This window comes from Phlebotomus papatasi, chromosome 1 (genome assembly GCF_024763615.1).
Source record: "Phlebotomus papatasi isolate M1 chromosome 1, Ppap_2.1, whole genome shotgun sequence".
Classification (NCBI taxonomy): Eukaryota; Metazoa; Arthropoda; class Insecta; order Diptera; family Psychodidae; genus Phlebotomus; species Phlebotomus papatasi.
The window spans coordinates 81,113,814-81,131,351 of record NC_077222.1 but is presented as its reverse complement, the minus strand read 5'-3'; the positions used below and the strand labels follow the sequence as shown (position 1 = coordinate 81,131,351).

The 17,538-nt window shown below is 33.8% G+C and overlaps 1 protein-coding gene across 3 annotated transcripts in view; it reads left to right on the top strand.

Moving 5' to 3' along the window:
* Positions 1-2,782: 2,782 nt before the first annotated feature.
* LOC129810330 (choline-phosphate cytidylyltransferase A-like) overlaps positions 2,783-17,538 on the top strand; it is a 35,544-nt gene continuing 20,788 nt past the window's right edge. The window contains exons 1-2 of one of the 3 annotated variants that reach the window (XM_055860725.1): positions 2,783-3,065; positions 13,090-13,551. In XM_055860725.1, coding sequence (XP_055716700.1) covers positions 13,273-13,551 — 279 coding nt within the window. In that variant the 5' untranslated portion in view covers positions 2,783-3,065; positions 13,090-13,272. Of the gene's footprint in view, positions 3,066-3,187; positions 3,424-7,922; positions 8,145-13,089; positions 13,552-17,538 lie in introns of those variants that run through there. The other 2 variants (XM_055860728.1, XM_055860727.1) reach the window with 2 other exon arrangements.

Below are 17,538 nucleotides of genomic sequence, written 5' to 3'. Positions count from 1 at the left end.
GAATTTAGCCATTTGGACGCAAGTTTTCCATTGGAATTTTTGCGGAATTTTGCTATGGGGGACGTAGATACTTTTTAGTTAGAGGTTATGTAAAAAATCATCCGTTCTGTGACTCGCGCCAAAATCTCATGCGAATATTTTTCTAAGTTGAGAATATATCAAAATTATTATTTTAATTGTTAACAATAATGATTATTTTTAAATATTAAACCAATATTTGATGTCCGTGTTTTTCTCATACTTTTTTGCCACAAAACTGTACTGGACAAAAATTATTTCCACGAAACCCGGCACACCATACACCATATTAGCAAATCACAAATGTGTCAGAACAGAACATACAATACTAATATATGTTCTTTGGAAAATCTCAGAATAAGTAAAATAACACAGAATTCTAAACATATAAATCACGTAGTATACCAAATTGATATAAAATGCCGAGTTCAGACATTCTAAACAAAAAGCAAATATTAATTTTCTTTAATTTCGTAAGATTTTTACAACAGTTCTAAGGACTCATAAATCCATTTCCCCATTAAGATTTACACATGGTTTGTTTTGTGTTAAATTAAGAAAAATCTTAAAATTAGTTTTCATTGATTTTATTAACAAAATGCTACTTTATTAAGTTATTTTTTCCAACACTGGCGAGAATTCTTTCACACATACCAATATACTTTCCTCTAAAATTGACATCTTTACATATGTAGGTATAAATTTTTTCAGAAAATTTTATTTAACTGTCAAGAGCAATTCAGAAAAGAAATTTAAGATGACATTTGAATTCTCGACTTATGGTTCTTTCAATACTACTTTACGACTATTTTAGATCTTATATTACTTAATTTTTATCAATTATTTTTACATTTACAATTATTTTGTGATTTTTAACCAATTTTCATGCCACGAAACCTATAAAATGTCATCACCTGATGAAGTTTTGTCAACGAGGGGAATTCATTAAAACAAAATTGGCGTTTTCTTGTCTTTAGCGAGTTGTTTTTTGAATATTGCAATACTTGAGAGATATTCGGAATTTTTGAGAATCAATTGCGTTATTCTCATAATTTCTATTTTGGATTAAAACGTGACCTTTTTTGATAATTGTAGTCTTAATTGTGGTAAAACCCATTCAATTGTTCATTCATTTATGATGTTATACTTTGTATAAAAAAATGTGGCATTTTACCGCACTTTGGAATTATATCCCAATATTCTGACTCTTGGTCTATTTTTTTTTAATTTAAATCATAAAAATGTTATCAAATAATTTTTCCACAAAGAGAAAGTTAATTAAATATTCTATACACTAGGGAAAAGTGCTCTCTGCATTTCAGCTATTTCTCTCTGCATTTCTATCTTTTCCGGGAAAATCGAAAATAAATCCTAATTTTTACTACACAAAAAAGTCTGTAAATCATTAAGATCTAATGCTTAGCTCATTTCGACGGCTGCATTCCATACTATTCTAAGTCGACTTAGAATTATAATACTCCGGGAGATATGTTGTTTCTGGGACCGAGATCTACAACTGGTGAAAATTTGGTGGTCATCCGACGTCCGGGTAACGAGATATTCCATTTTTTCGAAAAAAAAAATTACACAGGCAGCATAGGAAATCGCCAACTTCAAATGGCTCTCCTGAAAAGTTGTCATTCTGAGATAGAATAGTATGAGAATGGAATCGTCGATTTAGTATTCAAAGTTCTTAATTTTTTGTTACAAGACAAATAAAAAAGCAATACCGGTTTATTCCAAGGCATATGGTACAATTTTGCCTTCAAATGTGAAGGTACATGCCTCTGAATCTAGAATAGTTTCTGAAAATATTGCTGCCGAAACATCAAACGAGGTATTATTTATAAGCCTGAGGCCAAATACATTCATTGGAACTATCATTGTAGTGAAATAACCTTTCAAAAAAAAAAAATCAATTTTTCTGAAGTGTTACTTTTCCTTTCGTAATAAAATTATTGGAAAAACTATTTCATCGATATGAAAATTATAAAATGCGACGTAAAAAGAGAAGTGTGGTGCTCCACACACAACCCTATATATTGGATTGGCCAGTTGTCTAGAATTCTGTGATTTTTTTCTGTGTAGTCTATAACTTTTCAAAAAACTTAATAAAATTGAAAATAAGGCTAGCCTTGTCTAGAATTCTGTGATTTTTTTCTGTGTAGTCTATAACTTTTCAAAAAACTTAATAAAATTGAAAATTGACTAAGAAATGTACAATTTTGAATGCAATCTTTAAACATATTAGCTGGAAGATATTTTATCCTTAGGCAATTTTAATATCATACCCAATGTGGTCATATTAGTAAAAATGTGTTCTTTTTTAAATCAAAATTTATCTTATTATTATACTTATTTCAAGTTCATTAGTCGAGGAACAATAAATATATTTTCATTTATGAAGAAAATGAAATCTTTGAAAAATTATTCGATTCTTATTTTTCTATTACATATATTTGACAAACCTGAGTTGTCAACACTGTACCAGTCGGGTAAAAGTATCTACGTCACTAACAGTTCGATTTGGCCCACACCTTGTACTTGAAACATCTTGATGTAAATTTGCTCTGTTTTTCATTAAATAAAAAACCTACTGTAGAACCCAATGATAATAAAAATAACAAAATTCTTTAATTCAAATGGCATAAAAATCGGGGACATTATTTTACTACATCGTGTTTTCTGAATCATCTTGGTTAATTTATTGATAAGATTCTCACAGGACTACGGAAAGAACTTTCCAATGAAACTCCATGGGAGAATTTTTATAGGGGTTTGCGATTTATTCGAACTTGGAGATAGCAGAGACGTGTAAATTGTTGGGTTATCAACATCGCAGAATTTCCAGGCACTCAAAAAATAATATGCACAAGAAAAGTGCTTTGTTAATTAATTTTCCGTGATAGAAGTTGTAGTGTGCTTGTGTGAATTTTCGAGACAAATTGTGTGATGTTCTTCTCCGTGATTCCAAAGTGACCTTTAATCCGTGTCTGAAGGAAAACAGCGACCCAAGAGAGGAAAAAAAGAAAACGCAAATTGTCGAGGTAATAACGTCTTTCAGCAAATCACCTCAGGGCACTTTGGGGTGTCATTGAATGCAGGCGTTTTTGCATTTAATTGATAGTAAGAACGTAGAAATGTTTCCTCATGTAGCTATAATTAGGATTGGGTAGTCGGGAGATGACTGGGGTATTTCGGCCAACCATCTGGATACCTCTTGTGATATTAGTTAAGTGTCTGTCGCCAAGTCTTTTGGGCTATCTTATCGGTCATCCACGGCCAATTTCCCAATGGTTAGAGACTCTAAAAATTAGTGGGTGCATCTTGAGGGCATCTGGGAGTACATTCCACCTGCTGAAGCGCCAGCAGGGAAGCCACATCATAGCCACGAAGTGACCAAAAGTGAGTAACGTGGAGATTACGTCATGGTCGGCGCATGAGAAAATTGTGTCAGGCAAGTGGCGTGAGTTGTGTGGGCCCTTTTTGACCCACTTGGCAACATTACACATCAATGCGGCCCCAGAGAGTACCCAAGAATGTACCCCCCCACTCTTGTCCCTCCGCGAGAATTCAGTCGATTATTCGAAACACTTCCGGTGGCTTATCTCACGACGCAATATTCTCTGCGCTGATTGGGAACTTCTCCATTGGATTTTTTAATGGATGGAGAAATGAGGCTGAAAGCCCCACCAAGTTGACGAAGATTCGTAGAGAAATCGCTGTGCTGTCTCGCTTGAAAGACAATCGAACTGGAGCCAGAGAAATTGACCCGTTTGAGCTATTCCATTCTCCAAGAGCATTCCAGTCAACAAGAGGCAAAAAAATCAAAAATCCATTAAGAGTCTTGGAGTCTTGGACAATTTCTGAACTTGACCTTCTGCTGATGAAGATGTAAGACAGAAGGCCCTCATTAAAACTGGAAAATTGCTCAACAAAATACCCGTCACTTTGGTTTGGGCTTTGCATCTCACCATTGTGGCCTAAAGTTTCAAACTTTCATGAAATTTAAAATATTGAAAGAAGTTTTCGGTTGGGTTTCAGGAAGGATTCAAGGGAAGTCATTGAGTCACTAAGTTCTGATTTCTCAAAAAGTGCTACAGTAGACTCTCACTCAATCGGCTCTTTCTCAATCGGGCGACAAATTTTGTTAACAATTTTCACGTTTAATTATAAAGCTAATTCGCTCAAATTCGCTGTAGTTCTTCCTATTTTATCGTGATTCTTTATAATTGAGCGCTTTTTGTGGAATTTACAAAGGCTTTGACGCTCAATTCTATCGCTAAACCGGATGACATTTTGCCCCATATTCCCGATTGAGAGAGAGTCTATACTGTAATGGTGCTATCCAATGAAAAATTAAAAAGTGGAAATCATTTTCCTGAAGATTTTTTAGCCCTACTGTTCTCAAGTGCTTCTGCGTTATCGACTTTTCTTTGTGTTGGTTCTTGTCTCGACTGTTATCCCCAGTCAGGGGCATAACATTTCCTATGTTTCCCATATGTTTCTAGCGCGCTGAAAAAAAATTTGAGTTCATTAGCTGTTTTCTGTCATTGTAGAATGAATTAGCAAAAAATAATACAAAATAAAAGCCAATTTAATAACGAAGAGGCAACCGAAAACCCCAAATTGGCAACCTCCATGGTTTTGAAGATATCTCGTGAAATGTGTATGAAAACAGGAAAAAATTATTCTAAAACTATCGCATTTTTCAGAGCTAATGTCATCCTCCCTGTGCCCAGTCGCGTAGTGTTCTAAAACCAACAAACAGTCGTGACAAGAACCAACGCAAAGAAAAGTCGATTATGTAGAAGCACTTAAGAACAGTGAAGTGCTAAAAAAAAAACATGTTCATTTTCATTAAAATAGCACCATATTTTTTACACTTGAACACAAACTCCTTTAAATTATTGCATTAAAGCGACACATGACAAAGAATATACCGAAGAAAAAGAAAATGCCAATATGTTTCAACTGAAGCCAGAAAATGCAATATATTTTAACAGCCAGCCTTAAGTCACACATTACCTGACACAAGTCTGGAGTTCAAGCCTGGGTAGAGCAGGAATTTTTTCCTGCTCTACTTGATTGGAATTTGTGGAGTTAGGTATCACTAGTTCTGATTGTCGCCTCTCTCTGTCCGCAATTACAATTATTCTTGGGATTACGTAAAAGGACTCACAATAAATTAATTTTAAATGGAAAACGTAGGCTGCTGATACAATTGAACGCATGATACCGTTTCTGACAATTGGTTGAGATCAGCAGCAATGACAATCAGCCGGTGCCCCTATAGCTCAGTTCGTAGTGCATTCGCCTAGACAGCGAAAAGTCCCCAGTTCAAGCCTGGGTGGAGGCAAGAATTTTTTTCTGTCTCTACTTAGGTGGAGTTAGGTATCACTAGTTCTGATTGTCGCCTCTCTCTGTGTCTATTTGGATCCTTAGTCTTACTAGTCTGACTCTCTTATTGAATGACTTATTCCCTAGACAGTCTTACGAATTAAGCCGAGAGACGGCTTAGTGAAAAAATGATGGAAAAGTAGTATAACAATTATTGCGAATATAATCCCGCTAAGCCGTTTCTCGGCTAATCATCAGTTCTATCGAGGCCGTTAGATAAAATTCTAACCTAAGCTGAGAAAGGAGAGTAAAGCGCTTTTACCGTCTTTACATATTGGGAGTAATTTTCGTAAGAAAATCGGTTTTGTTTTAAGTAAATCGTATGTACGTTATGTACTTAAGGCCTCTACAGATTAAAATCAATTATCGTCAAAAATTGCTTTTTTGAAGGAAATTATCTGTAGTGCTGTAGTTGGAAACGTCAAAATTCTGTCAATTTTTGTGTGTAGAATGTAGAGATTTTGGCTATATAGGGGAAGGTTTTGAAGGTTCGTATTAAAAAAGGAGTCCAAGATTTAAGATTTTTTACTGAATGCCACACACACCGAATCAATTATATCACTATATCAAAAAAATCTCTTATTGGGTTCATAATTCTGCCTCACAAAATTCCTGGAAGTCCTTGGATTTTACTCTACAGGAAAATGAAAATGTAGCGGCATTTTTTACGAAGGTGCCCTGGTTAACTCAGCTTCGTACCACTTTTTCCCACCTCTGTAGGCCTCATTTTTCCCCGAAAACATTACACCAGACACAAAAATTTGGACATCACTACTTAGATGGAACTTTCATCTACTTGTTTTCACCATTTGTAGGAGGTATCACGCATTAAAAATCAATTTTAAGCTATTTTTCTAACACATGTTTTTTGACACTTGGAAAATCATTTTTTCCCTGCATTCTGACACAGTTAAGAGCTTAGTTAGGTATGATTCTCTCATAATCACACCTAATGTAATCCTCAGATTTTCTCTAACACCTCCAATGGATCTTACAGAACATATTTCGGACGTAACTGATTTCAAAAATGACCAGCCACATATTTAAAGTGAAATGTGGGAAGTTCCACTTTAAAACAAGGAAAATTAGATGAAAAATTCTCAAAACGCACCGCATGGACAATGAAAGAATTACATCTACCATAAGCAGATTCAGACTCAATTTAATGTTTAATTTGACAGAAGTGAAATAAAAACATCTGATGAAGTCTCATTTTGATGGGGAAGTGCGTGTTTTCCTTCGAGATTTTAGTGAAAATTGTTTAATACCCCAATTTTCTTGTGAATTTATTCAGTGGAATCTCTGATGAGTCAAATTTCCCTAGCGGCGTGCATAGGTGTGAGTTAAAATAGTGAGGAATTCTCAAATTCGGTGGTCAGTAATTTTGACACATGTTTTTACGAAGCTGCAAAATTCAATTTTCCTGAGCTGTAAGGGTGGTAATTTTTATAAATTTTCCTCCATCCACAAAAACAACCCCTTCGACCAAAAGATTTTCACGGTAAATATTAACCCTAATAAAGCCTCTATAATTTGGAATAGTTGCTTTTTCGAAAGGACACTTGAAGTGTGAAAAAATGCATAAAATATTATACATCAGAATTACGATTTTAGGCCCATTTTTTATTTTTGCCTTTTAGACTCAGGAAAAATGGCCTAGGCTTCCAAGTTTGCCATAAAATGTGAGATGTAGGACTAGCTTTTAGATTCCATGGATGAAATTCATTTAGTAACTTGGAAAAAAATCAACTTTTACGAAGCTGCAATATTACGAAGGTGCAAAACCTTCCCCTATGGACCCGAGTGAGGTTTATTTATTTTATCTCTATTCATTTTTCATGTGAACGTACGACTTACAATGATCATTTAAAAGAAATATGGGAAGGTTATCAACTTTCAGTACACATGAACTGCCACGATGATAAAGCAAATGCCTTGTCAAAATTATGATATAATTAAAGTTTTCAAAATCGTTAGTTTTCTGATGGTCTTTAGGTTTTATAAAAGTTAGAAAATATTTCCCATCTCATTTGGGAAAATTTAGCTATCAAATTGGATATTTTATTGAACATGTTTCATGCGTTGTGGTATACTTTTAACAAATTTTAAAATAATCATTTATTTTACTAAAGTTTGCGCTGACCACTATCAGAAATTGGTGACTCTGCCTTTATCAATGATTTTTTTTAAAGAAGATCCCAATAATTTTATTAACAATTTAGTTAAAAGTAGTTACGTTCGAAATACATATCTCAATTTTTTTAATTAAAATAAAAAGATATTATTTAATGTAATAGATTCAAAATTAAGAAAAAATAGTCTAACGAGTAAGAGAACTTTAAGGAAAAAAATCCAAGAATTTCTGATATGAAAATACCATGGAAATTTTCAAATAAGATAAAGCCAAGAGGAGTGTTTTGGAGTGTACAGCGATTCCAGTTCCACGCAGGCGTGATAAATGTGGTCACCATCAGCTGACTTCTCGGAATCATCGCGCGAGTGACGCAATACACTTGTGGCTGAATCACTTGCGGCGACGATGAGGAAGGTGTCGCCGGTGTCCCCCAGTTTGTATTCATCACTCACCCAAGCAACTTGGTTTTGTTTTCGAAAGAAGTTATAAGTCTTGTAGTTTTAAGTGAACCCCTCAAAGTTCAGAACCCTCTCCGCTAAGTAAAGTACATTCCAAGGAAGAATCAATCTCAAATCAACGAATGGACATAAGTGTAAGGCAAAAACAACCAGTTTACGTACACTTTAAAAGGATTTTGTGAATAAATAATTTGGCCGTATTCCATGTTTTGTCCATGGAAAAGAGCATGAAGAAGAGAGAAAATAAGCATAAAAATGCATTCTTTCATGGCTTCGTGACTAAATGAATACTGTAAAATTTTAATATCACGCAAAAAAACAAGCTAAATTTGAATAAATTCCACCGTGAGAGCCAAGGCAAAAAAAGCATCTTCAGACGCGATAAGGCAATCTAATCAAATTAGCGATACCTTGTGAGAGGAGAAATATTTAATTTGGTTCTTGCTAATTTGGGGATTTCTGTTTGTGAAGAAGAACCAGAGGAAAATTCAGTTGAATCTTTCATCTGAGAATCCTCGATAGACGAAGATTACATAAGACATGAAATTTGGAAGGGGTTACTCATCATGTGAAGATTTTGTCCTGTCCTAAATAAAGAAATACATAAGTGCAATGATATCTTGCACCGACGCCAAAGAAACTCTACTTCTCATTAAAAATGCAATAGCAAAAGCCAGAAATATTTTCCAATTTTCAATCTAGGGTAAAAATCGTAAAAATAAAGTGAAACCATTAATGTTTTATGACCAATTCTCCCTTAAATTTTACCTTTTTTTCGTTCCAAGGTGAAAAAACTATTTTTGTATAATTATTTTCTGTAGATTTCTTGTTTCTGTAATCTCTTCTGAAACTTATCTGCATGTTTGTAAAGAAGGAATTGTATTCAGTGTTATCAGTTCAAATGCAAATTACTACAAGCCAGTAAAGGTGGATAGGTATTTAAAATGCGAATTGCAAAAGACGGTGTTTTAATGTGAAATGTAAAATTTTAATACTTATAGGGCGTATTGAATGTGGTTTTAAAACTTGAGAGTAAGAAATTTGTTATAAAAATATATTTTTGAATTAAAATTCAATGAAATCTTATAAAACAAATTAATTTCAAATTAAATGTGACTCAAAATAAAATGCAGGTTATGAATATTGAATGAGCACTTAATGGTCTTGTAATAATTAAAAATACAATGCTTAAGTCACGTGGATCAGTTTCTTTAATTGAAACTTTGTAATGAAAACCATGACGAAGTGAAATTACCAGAGTGCTTGAAATCACAAGGTGTCACAAACAAATCGCGAATTTTCAATCGCCAATAATTTTTTGGTTATATAAACGTTTTTAATGACCCTAAATAGGGCAATAAATAATTTTCTTAATCATTGAAATAAATAATAATAAAAAACTACCTCGAAAATTTTGGTTTGTAAAGCGACCAACTCGATCTTGCTAAAAGTTTGGCGAAAAAATATTCTTTCTAAGATTTGTCATTCTTTTCATATTTTTAATAACATCCTTTTCACAAAATTAACAATCGTTTTTGTTTTAAATGAGCGCTTTATGGGAACTGCGCTAAATTTCGGACAGCTTTCAATATCGGACATTTCTCTTGTTTCTCAAAATTTTATAAAGTTTTAGTCCCTTTTCAATCACTGGAGATTGTATAATGTGAAAAGAAAAAAACGTCGATTTTATGAACGAGATGCTGTGCAAAAATCTTTGGAAGAGTTCCGGGAACACAAGGGACTTCGAAGAACCTTGGTGTCCGATATAACACACAGCACTATATTTACATTTAGATATAGTGCTATATTGTGATATATATAGTTATATAACATTAAATGGTTTAAGATTCCGAAGTTAGCTCCTTAAGGACCCCCTGCAGAAATCTACCTTCCTTAAATACATTTTTTTACCATCATCCTTCATTTAACAACCTCCTATCTAACTTTTCTAACGCTATGTCAGTGTACATGCTAATCAAGCTCTACGTGATAACAATTTGTTAATCGGATGGTTGGCTCACCTTAAGTGGTTCTGCTGGAATGTTACCATTCTGAAGTGGAATAGCATGAGATGGAAGCATTGAACTACTGTAGACTCTCGCTAATTCGGCTCTTTTAAGATCGGGCTACTTTTTAATTCAGGCAGTAGTTAAATTTGAAAAAAGTTTGTTTACATTTTTCAAGTTTGATTATGATTATCAAATGAAGCAAATATGCTCAAATTTGACATGGTTTGTCTTAGTTCTGATGTGTTTTTGCATTATTAAGGGGTTTTCATGAAATTCACCATAAATATAAGTATGTGAATTTAATATGTGTATGCAGATGAATAAAAAATCGTTGCATTTCAAAAAATTTGTCGCCCGAATTTCTCTCTAATTCGGGTGACATTTCGGTGCGAAATGCCGGAATCTGAGAGAGTCTACTGTAACTTCAAAAGATCATTCAAAGTAAAATATGAGATCCAGGGTTAAGCTTCTGTAAGGGACCCACTGAAACTGTGTTAAATTTCGGACATTTTGTTTATAGAGGAAAATGGAACACCTTTGAAATGGAGTACCTTTGAAATAGGGCGTTTTTCTCCCATTTTCAAAAGGAATTGAGGTTTATTATAATGCAATTTAGCTTCACAATTGGTTTGTCGAGTTGAATAATTAACTCCAGTTCCATTTAAAAATAGGAGCAAAAAACCCGATTTCAAAGGTACCCCAATTTAAAGGTGCTTAATTTTCCTCTATATACAAAATGTCCGAAATTTAACACAGTTTCAGTGGGTCCCCTACAGAAGTTTCACCCTGGATCTCATATTTTACTTTGAATAATCTTTTGAAGTTAATGCAATGCTTCCATGTAATGCTATTCTACCTCAGAATGATAACATTCCAGCAGAGCCACTTAAGGTGAGCTACGCACACGATTAACAAATTTTTATCACGTAGAATTTGGTCAGCACCTAAACACACACAGCGTTAGAAAAAATTAGATGGCATATTGTTAAATTAAGGATGAGTGTAAAAACCATGTCTTTAAGGAACGTAGATTTGTAGAGAGGGTCCTTGAAGAGCCAACTTCGGTATCTTAAACCATTTAGCCTTCAGACAAACCACAAATATTGGTGGTTTAATGTTCGTATATCATAAAGATAATTTTGCATCACTAAGCAGGAAAAGCGTCTCGGATAAGGGATAAATGGTGTGTTGTATAAGATAATAGGTATTGATCTTGACTAAATTTAGGGTAAATGTCCTAATTCAAAACCATTTCCAGACGCTTTAACTTTGACAGAATATTCAACACTTTAAGTTCATATTTTTTCTGAAGAGAATTACATAAATGTGTTCCTTGACTCTTCTAGAATGTTACTGTTTAGTGAAAATTCTTTATAGATATAATTTGAAAACTTCTTAAATACAAAAAAATACGGGAGCGTAAAATACTTCTATTGGAAACATATTAATCCAAATGGAGACAAGGGAAAGTTTCTAATTGGAGACAAACAGTGTAATTGAAACCGCGACGAAAGGCTTCCAAAACCTTGTTGAGTTGCTCCTGAGTGCAGAATTTGTTCTTATTCCTTGTCTTTTCTCCTTTCTCGTCTAAAACAATAAGAAAATCTCTCCAAAAAAAATCATATTTCCGGGGTTTCCTATTGAAGCATTTGCAGACACTTCAGAAAAACCCTTTTTGTTCACGAAATGGGTAATTATTTCATTACAAAACTTCACGTACCGTTAACAATAAAGATTAGCACTTAATCTAACACTAAACCTACCAAGATCCGGTCAAATTGACCGGTTTAAAATTAACACATATTTAAACGATACAATGTCGCTATCGAACTTTATGAATTTCTTAAAATATGCTTGTAATATATTTTTCAGTGTTTAAATTTTAATTTTTGGGTCTTTTCCAAGTCAAATTTGTTGAGTATCCTACCCCACTGTGGCTTGTAATTTGATCAAAAAACGGCCAAAAACGGTCGGTAGGTTTAGTGTTAACTAAATTAGCCAGAAATATGACATAAATGCTATTCAAAAAGAATAAACAGTCACCTCATTGTGTTTTTTATTGGAAAACATGGTCGATCGATGAAAAATTCGATGGTGAAAAGGTACACTTTTAATTTTTCTGAGAAATTAACAAATCAAAATTTGTGAATATGAATTGATTTTCGCTTTATTTGGAGCAGAATTAACTAAATAATGAAACTGTGGTATAGAAAATAAATAAATATAATAATTTAGTACTGTATTTATCGGGAAAACAATGACGTTTCCATTTGGAGTAGCGAAAAATTTCCATTTGGAGCAGGTTTTGAATTAGCTTAATTTACCCTAATTAGTTTCAAACTAAAATTAAAATGAAGATAAAAATTACCTAAAAAGAAATGGGACAGTTTTTTAAACAGGGTTTTTCTCCTATTTTTAAATGAAACTGAACCCACTGAACTTTCTTGCAATAGACATGCTATATTTTTGAATTCGAGCAATTAAATGTAATGTAATTATATCCCCAACGTAAGCAAGTATTGCATCAGTCTTGTGGATCTTTCTGCAGTGTCAACATGCTCTTCAAATGCCATTGTTTTTACTGCGAACACGGCGAACATTATAAAATCTTTTAAATGAAGATGCATAAATCATTTTTATAAAGTTGAAGTATAAGACTTTATTATCTCTTTAGATAACTTTATAATAGACTTATATCAAAAGCTAATCATCTAATGGCGTGTTTATGTGCAATATCTCTATCTATCAACCGTTTTTTCATCATGTTACATTTTTTTTTAAATTAATTTGATAATTTATAATTTGAAAACCGCACCTGTTTTTCTTGTACTAGGAAGCTATATATTAAATTTTAATTATTTTCATACGTAATACGTATTTAACATTTGAGTTTTTTTTTTTGAATTGTGCAAAATGTTATCCATATGCGCACCCCTCAAGAAGTTGATTTTGTCTTATTGTGTGATGCGCATATCAATTCATCTCAATTGTCTCTCTCTCGCTCATCTCGGATGACATTAATGATTTTGTCCTCTTTGTCTTCTAACATTCTGTCTTTTCCTCTTTACAGGTCAAACGAGTCAAATGCACACAAGATTTTTGAGTGACGATACCCCACACAAGAGTTAATTGCGGAAATTGCCAGTAAAGGAAGTTGGAGAACCAAAAAGAATACAGTATATTTGAGGACACATCTGAGACGGTGTGCCTTTCCTGTGACAGCAATCCAAAGAATAATCAGGGTGACAGAGAAATGTCTGCGGCAACATTGAGTGCTTCAACGTCTAGTCAAGCGTCGTCATCACTGGGCAGTAGCAGGAAACGTCCCAGGGAGGCGACATTTGCAGCCCAAGTGGAACAGGGACTGCAGCAAGCATTGTCATCAAAATTGAGTGTGCACATGGCACAGGATGGCACATCACAGAAAGAGTCCTCAACCCCATCGGGTTCCTCAGAGACTGCTCAGCAAAATGGAAGTCATTCATCAGGAGGAATGTTTGAAGAGGCATCAGGAAACAGAATTGAGCACATGGTGAGTTTTTGATCGAGGGGATATGGTTCAAACATCTTATTCATGATACATTTTCGAAAAATTCTCTCGCAATAATTCTCACAAATTCTTCTTACAAGGGGATCAAATATTTATAATACACACCGAGTAATTCCAATTTCCTGCCGACGACGAGAATTGATTTCCGGCCCCAATTGACACAAGATATCAAATTATTCATAAATTTTGTCATGATTTTTTTCTCCTTAATATTTTAGAGACGAGGAGAAATTTTTCATTTCACTCGAACGAAAAAAAAACGACCATACAATGTTCGAGGAGAAATCTTATCAGTACCGCTTAAGTCTGATTAGATTATTAACCTTGAGATTTTTTGCGTACGCCGCAAAATATTCCTCAATAATTGATATATTGAACTTGGGGCTTTTCTGTGATACCGTTGTAAAAAAATCAATATTAGTGATTTTTTGAGACGACAGTTTAGGAGGATAATAGATGTGATTTTACCAGCGAGTGACTAATGTTTCCTGTAAAAATTATAAGTGAGACGTTAATTTGTGAATTTTTCTCACTCAATGCCTTGCTCGTAAAAATAGTTTGATATAAGTTAAATTAAAAGATCTTTAACACTTTATTTTTACTGGTTTACAACTGATTTTCATCCAATAGGTATATCAAAATTCTATCAAGACGAACGGATTACAGTCAATATAGCAATAATTTTTCTACTCATTCTTCTAATACCATTTAAATATTCGTTTCAATACTTTCGTATTTGTTTAAATATAATTTGTAAATTACTGAACCTAAGCAATATAAAAATACCACAAGAATACAAGGACAAAAACAAGATCAAAATTTTTACGTAGTGTTGTAACATTAAAAGGGGTGGCAAAGCGTCCCAGGATTTGCAAAATGCTCCAATTCGTGACTTAGATGATATACCTTAAAAATATTTTCGCATTATTTATCATTTACCGGTTTTCAACCGATTATAACCGATTTATAAATCATTCAAAAGATCCTCCAAAATTGTTCCAAAAGTAATAGAATTGATTTACGTATAAAAATTAGTTATCGGCTATGAACCGGTTGATTACCGATTCAAAACCGATTGGAACCGGTGCAGTTTTATAGGAAATTCTAAGACCTTTCCAATGAGCCCAAACATGACCCATTCGCTTGATAAATTCGCTCTCTAATGTCTTTAAGAACAATATCAACAATTTCCTGCCATCGTTTTTTGAGGAGTCCTTTGGTCCTCTCGTCCTTGTCCCTTCAGGCTCCACTGTTCAGCAGCCTTAAGGCACCAACAGACTTAGGCTGATCCTTGACAATAATTAGCATGTAACATTTGGCAGTAAAGACTAAACCCAAACGTCCCAAACTATCATAGATTGAGGGCTAAGGATTATCGATTTGAGGTCCTTTGCATGAATTTCCATTACTCAATCCTTTACTGCCAAATTTTACCGCCTAAATATTCTCGAGGAACAGCCTGAGTCTATTTTGGTCCTTACAGGCATTCTTTAATCTGGCATTCGGTGGATGTGATGTAGTATAGATTGCTGTCGTAGAGTCCATTCTATGCGAGGCTCTAATTAGGGAAGTACTCGAGTCATCAAATTCAGAAAATCTGGGGCTTTGCTCAACTACGCAGAAATGCATCAAATTAAACGTGGTATATTCAAAACGGTGGCAGCCAAAATCCCGAAAGCCAAAATCCCGAAAAGGCCAAAATCCCGAAAGCCAAAATCCCGAATGTTCAAAATCCTGAAAGGGATTAAATTATACTGGGGAAAATGTTTAGAATAATTTTCCAAGACACAGAAGATTTCCCTTTGCCTCCAGAAAGCGTGGGTGCAATCGTGGGAGTAGCTATGACACTTTTAAGAATTCGAGATTTTGGCTTTCGGGATTTTGGCGTTCGGGATTTTGGCTTTCGGGATTTTGGCTTTCGGAATTTTGGCCGGGACCCTGCTTGCCAATATATGCCTCACAATTTTTAAAAATTCCCACAAAATCAGCTTTTAAGAAATAGCTCGAAACACGTATAATTCTCTTTGAGATAAAAGAAAAATATTGAAAAATTGTAAAATGGTAAATTTCCTATAATAATGTGCTAATTAGAAACTTATTAATCCTTCCGGGAATTCACGAAAAAAATAAAATAACCGTTTTTTTACATTTTAACTGCCCGAACTCCAAGAGAGAGCAGTTTTAACAATCTTTTCCTTAGTTTCCATTTTTCAATAAAGAAATAACCAATAAACCAATACGGGCTTCAGACCTAAAGCTTAGCCATATGGCTTAACTGCTCTAATTTCTTGTAAATTATGATTTTTTGGAAAAAATTATCTAAGGATTGAATTATTAAAGATAAATTACCCATTCTCAAAAAGCAATAGAATTTATCGCTATTTAAGGATTTTGCGACCTTCGGGAACTTGGCTAAACCTCTAGTCTGAAAATCGTTTAAGTGTTAACCCTAATATATAATTTCAGATTGCAGATTCCTTTACCGGCAATAAAGGCCTCTACACACTAGGAGGAATTTCTTCAAAAAAATGCCCTTTTAAAGAAAATTTCCCCTATTCTTGTAAGCAGAAACTATAGAATTTTTTAAAAAAGCAACTTTTGACGAAAATGGCTTTTTCCAAGACACGATAAGAGACCAAAATTGTACAAATTTTAAAATATTTGTATAAAGGGAATTTGAGATAAGAAACACTAAATTCAGAAAATACAAAAATTATAGACGATTTTGGGAATAATTATGGGAATCTCGCGGGCCGTCCGAGAGGTCTTCGTGTCTGCTCATTCCGAGATCGGTGGGTTGCATCCTGCATTGCTCTTTATTCGTTGGGGGAGTCATTTTTTGGAATGAACTCCCACGAACTTGTAAGCGGGAGCTTCTGAATCGTTTTGCGTCATTGATTGGGAGTATTTAAGATCTGTTTTCCTTTTATTTTTTTCGTTTTATTTTCTGTTGTTCATTTGTATTTTGTTTTTTTCTCTTTTATTATGTACACTCTTCTTGTATAATGCCCAACGCACAATAACTTTTGTTTAGTAATCGTGTTTTTGACATTTCAATGAGAATGAATGAAACATAGATCTAGTCATTTCGCTCATTCTCATGGGAAATTTAGAAAACATGTTTACAAACAAAAGTTATTGTGCGCTGGTCATAAGAGGGCATGCCCTACTGTTTTAGCAATAAATGTAAATGTAAATGTAATTTAAATGGTTTTTGAAAACTGTCTATGAGAGTGAGCGATATGGGTAGATTTATATTTCACTCACTCTCACTGCAATCTCAAGAACATGTTTAGAAAACAGAAGTGATGCTCAACCCACAATAACTTCTGTTTTGTAAACATGTTTTGTAAATTAAGGCCCATCGCACAATTACTTTTGTTTGCAAATATGTTTTCATAATTTTTTATGATAGTGCGTGAGATGACTAGATCTTGATTTTATTCATATTCTCACTGAAATGTCAAAAACGTGTTTACAAAACATAAGTTATTGTGCATTGGGCATTAAAGAGATTTAAATCTAGTCATCTCGCTCACTCTCATAGAAAGTTTTAAAAACATGTTTACAAACAAAAGTAATTGTGCGTCGGACATAAAAAAAGTTTCGAAATTTAATATTTATAAATAAAAATCGAGGGAATACTATGGTATGAGTAGTATAGTTCTCTCTATTTAATATTTGAGCAATAAATTTGGAATTTTGGCAAAGAACTGATGTTGCTGAATATTTTGCGGATTCCTCTTGAAAGTCTCTGATTTCTGGGAACAGAATTAAATTCTTGAGCTGCAAAACTTTTTTTTGGAACTGTTTAAAAGTTTGAGAGTTCTTGAGGGTTAAGCCTTTGGCTTCTGAAGCGTAATCCAAAGTTTGACGAAATCCACAATTTTGTTCTCTGTCGTTACATACAATGTGATGTGATAATAGAGAAATATTTTTCTGGGTCAAAGCAAATGAACTTGGTCCGAT